This window comes from Vanessa tameamea, chromosome 21 (assembly GCF_037043105.1).
Source record: "Vanessa tameamea isolate UH-Manoa-2023 chromosome 21, ilVanTame1 primary haplotype, whole genome shotgun sequence".
Lineage (NCBI taxonomy): Eukaryota > Metazoa > Arthropoda > Insecta > Lepidoptera > Nymphalidae > Vanessa > Vanessa tameamea.
The window spans coordinates 5,230,148-5,234,891 of record NC_087329.1 but is presented as its reverse complement, the minus strand read 5'-3'; the positions used below and the strand labels follow the sequence as shown (position 1 = coordinate 5,234,891).

At 32.3% G+C, this 4,744-nt stretch overlaps 1 protein-coding gene across 1 annotated transcript; it reads left to right on the top strand.

Moving 5' to 3' along the window:
• Positions 1 to 464: 464 nt before the first annotated feature.
• Positions 465 to 1,749, top strand: LOC113395480 (uncharacterized). Its single transcript, XM_064218311.1, has 3 exons — positions 465 to 691; positions 1,145 to 1,316; positions 1,455 to 1,749. The coding sequence occupies exons 1-3, from the start codon at positions 470 to 472 to the stop codon at positions 1,691 to 1,693; spliced, it is 633 nt and encodes a 210-aa protein (XP_064074381.1). The 5' UTR covers positions 465 to 469; the 3' UTR covers positions 1,694 to 1,749.
• Positions 1,750 to 4,744: the final 2,995 nt, after the last annotated feature.

The following is a 4,744-nucleotide window of genomic DNA, read 5'->3' as shown; positions in this document are numbered from 1 at the left end:
TAAGCCCTTACCCTAAGTGCTCTTATCACCCATATGTTGTAGTCAAATGTCACAAGCAAAATCAAACGCAAGAAGGGATATCGTAAGGCGACCGCTGTAAAATCCTTTGCATTCCTTTCCATGCAGCTGCTCCTACTTCAAAAATATCGCTTAGGCATCTTTTTATTATGTTTTTAATAAAAATATAATAAACAGATGCCTAAAAAATTTGCACTCTGAGAACTCCTCGAGACTCGATTTAGGTCCCTATCTAGCACTCTACTATCAGCGAATACAAATGTTAGCTATATTTAGTAAACGCATATTAAGAATATGTAATGTTATTAAACTAGACAATCCGACTCAAACCCCAAACAACACTGCGACAATGAAAATGTTGGATGAAAGTGTAAACTTTCTCATGATCCGGGCTTTATAACGATCCGTTGATAGCTGATTTTTACCATTCAAAATGGCGTTTTCAGATAAAATGCATTTATTTGCTTTCCTAAGTCTTATAATTAGTATATCTGGTCAGATTATGAAGCCTGAATTTTTCGAGAAGAATCGCCAAACGTGCGCGAAGGTGGCAAAGAACCCTTATTTCGATATAGACATGGTAGTCGGTAAGCCGTGGCGAATTTATTACACTTGGAATTTAAAATTGGACACTAAGTGCTTGGACATGGTTATCAAAAATGCTACTCGCGGGGTTAGTATAATTTAGTTATGTGTACTTACTTTTCATTGTACTGTTTGTCTCGTTAGTCTATTGGCGATTACTTATATGGGCCCAAGATTCCAAGGCTCTTAATTTTTTTTCGGTGATGTGGTAAATAATTTGGGAAATCTCTGACTGTCTGGAGTTAGATGATATGCGGCACGTAAAGCCGTTGGTCCTGTCGTGTCAGATTGCCATCCCATTGAACAGTGACAGTGAGTGTATGAACTCTTCGTCCTAGGTTAACCCAATTAATATCTCCCACGCGTTGGCTAGTTGCAATTTGCTGTCTTAATGTTTCGTGCTGTGCTGTGTGTGGCAGGAGAACAATTTTATTACTCTTAATTAATATTTTTTATCAATGTTAATTAGAACATAAAAGCATAAGGTTATGGTAACGTCAATCTCTAATTGTAGACTGTATCATGTTTTTTTTTATTGTAGACAATTAAACGAATCTGGGCAGATATGAATGAGTACTTGGAACAGCAGCCGACCTGGGAAGCGGCGACGCTTCACATGACTATGGGATCTGCGAAACATGAAGTTCTACTTTTCGCTGATAATGGACCAGCTGGAGCATTCTTAGCAGTTCCTAACGTTATCAGAGATGCCAGTTTGTATATTTCAACTATTCTATAAAATACTTTCATAATCTATAATTTCTTAAGTAAATTTCCAAAAACAAAGTAAGAAAATTTAACATTTAATTTACCTACTTCAAAAAATAAAGGTCACATTAAATACATTGCAGATATAAATCCATTACGTAAAGCGGTCCCCCTTCTTAAGTTCCAAATGAAATTACTTCGCGAAGGCAAGTTTCTTCTATTAATGGATTGTCATGTTGGTGGGGCGTCCCTCTCAGCGTGGTCTGATCATCCACCATACCGTTCAGAGATCGCCGCTGAGGCGGCTACTCTGAATATTGGAGATGGGTATCCAGCTTGTACCAAAGAAAAGAATAAAGAGGAACAGTTTTTTGTAAAATAATTATTTTAAATTGATATAAATTCTTGCAGTAATAAAATGTTGAAATATTTGGCCAATTTTGTTCTGAACCCATGATAATACATATTTATTGCCATTCAGTGCACATATTTCATTTATTGTAATGTAAACTAACATGATGTTTAACATTTTGTTATAAAAATAAACAATAATTTGAATATCAATATTTTGCAATGTAGCATTAAAATAAAATTCCTTTAATTTCTCGCTTCACAAATAATATAGTAATTGAAGTATTAAGTTGTGTTCGGAAAAATTAGAAGATTAAATTTTTATCTTGTTCTATAGTTGATTTCTTGTAAACAGTTCCGTTATAAAATATGATATTGATTTATTTTATATATTTAACATTTCATCGATCACAAGCTACTAACACGATGGCAGATGTTAGAACTGAAAATTGGACGTCCTGTGAGGAATTTCTGATGAATTCTACATTCGACGTTGAAAGTGTTATCGGCATTGATTGGAAAATATTTTATTTCTGGAATTATGATAATGACAAATCGTATAACATAAGATTTTCTTTAGCTAACCCTATTGTAAGTAAAAATAAATTTATTATGATAAACAAAATTAAATCTCCAAGATCTATGAAAATCAAAAATAGTTTTTAAAATTCACAAGCTTTGTAGATTTTTACAACATTTTTGGCATAATTTTTACATCCTAACTAATATTATAAACGCGAGTTTGTGTTTGTTTTTTTGGTATGTTTTCATGTATAACAACTGAACTCATCAGTATACAATTTTGTACACACGCTGTTATGGATAAAAAATGCTATAGGGTATCTAAAACTTACGTTAGTTTTTATTTAATAAAAGTAGAATAATAAAATTTAAAAGAAAAATATTTACATCTATAGGTTCCTATCTTGTGCAAAGTGTAAATATAAAATTATTAAAATTGCAGTTAGTGGATCGTTTTAAAGTGGAATTAAAAGATATGGACTCATCAGTGGACTGGTCTCGGGCGGTGCTCTTTATGGAGACTTCGATAGACTTTAGCGCTCTGTATCTAGCTACAGATGTATCTGGAAAATTCAGGCTAATACCATCATTTGCGTTTCAAAGTATGTAAGATATTCAATTAAAATATAATAACTTGTCATTTTTAGGTGATCTTATTCTGAATGTAGGAAATAGTTGTAGGAAATAAAAAAAAGTTGGTGTCGGTGTGATAGGAATCTTTATAGGGTTTTGCACGTATATCATAAAATAAAATCTTGAGACTTGATCTTCTCGAATTTCCAAGTAAGTCAATAGGAATATTTAATTGCAAGTAGTTATTATCGTGCACATATAACTTGACTTCCTCGCTCTCATGATACAATGAGTTAGCATTTTGTCATGATAAATTTGTCATGAAAGATAATGTGCAGGACTAACTTTACATGCTGTCCGAGGCATTGGTAACTCCTTAAGTCTTGCTAGTGAAAAATACTTATCTTTTATTGCTGGTTACTGACCCAAAACCTCATGACCTGCAGCCTTTATAAGGTAGTCCAAAAATAATACAAGAATTACGTTAAATCTTCTGTTGATATCTTTCAGTGGAAAAAATACCTTTAATGATATTTGCTTTGAAGATTGTAAAACCTCATTACTTGGGTATAATCAATTGTCAACATAAGCTATGTTACGCGTTGGCTCCGGTGGACAAACTGCCGGACGAAAATAATGTAAGAATATTAAAAATGACTACTAATCGGTTATTCCATTTTCGGGAATATTTTATGTACATTTTTTTAATTTAATAAAAAAAGACGTTCTCTATTCGACTCGTATGATTGTATGTTAGCGATTTTCTTAAAAAGTACTGATCCAATATGAGTGTTTTTTTTTTTAATTATAAAACTGTTTAGTTACATTTTAATGAAATTATATACTGCGATAGCTTGATTATCGAGGAGGAACATAGACTATTATTTCTTATTAAAACAAAGTTGAGAGTGAAACATAAAAAATGTTAATTTAATTTGTATCGCGTCGATTAATGGGATTACTTGTGACAATGTGTCTCCATTAACTTGATTCTTCTAAATTATATATTCCCGTGTGAAGTGCATCTTTGTGAAGATATCGTATATCCGATAGGAAACGAAATCTACAAAGTCTAAGTGCGTCTGTCGTAGGATTTGTTTTTTATTTACTTTAAGGTGGTAAAGAATCAAATTAGCCTGATGAGAAGTGGTAATTTTAGCCTCACAAAAATACTATAGTAAAATGCTTTGGACTAACTAAACTTTTAATTTAAACAAGAACACACCAAGACCACCACCTCTTTCTGTCTCTTTTTCTTTCCTCTACCTTAAGGCTGCCTAGAAGAGATCGCTGTTTTAGCGATAAAGCCGCCTCTTGCGCATCTTTCTTGAACGTGACTAAAGTATGTGTTTATTGGTGCACAATCAAGAGTATTTTGATTTGATTTGACCAAATATTGTTTGCCATTAGGCAATGGAACCACTGTTGGACAGGCACAACCCTTAAATTCCATATAAATATAATTAATTTATTTATTTCCATAAATATATTATTACAGTTAATAACAGCAGCAGAGAAAATTGGATTCAGAGGTGATTTGAACCAGTCTTATCTAAGCCAGGAAGAGGCGCCACGCGTATTATCACCATTTGCTGAAGACGACGAAGATGAAGATGAACAGTTGGAAATTGAAAATGAAGAATATGAATTAAATATATAACATTATATGTTCATTATTAATACGGTCTTAAAGATTGAGATAGAAAAATAAAGACCAAAGATTGTTAATGTTAACAGTTTAATAAATGGCTTGGACAATAGATTTTGTTTTAACATATCTTGAATGAGTAAAAGTGTATATTCTTAAGTGTAACGGATAATAAATCTCCCACTACTGGGCTAAGGACTCCTATCATATTCTCCTTTTAAGGAGAAGCAATAATAAATAATAATAAGCACGTCTGTTTTTACTGTTTAGTAAACATAATATCATATCGTAAACATAATATATATCATTCTGAAACGGTTGTAGAATTTTGTCAATAAA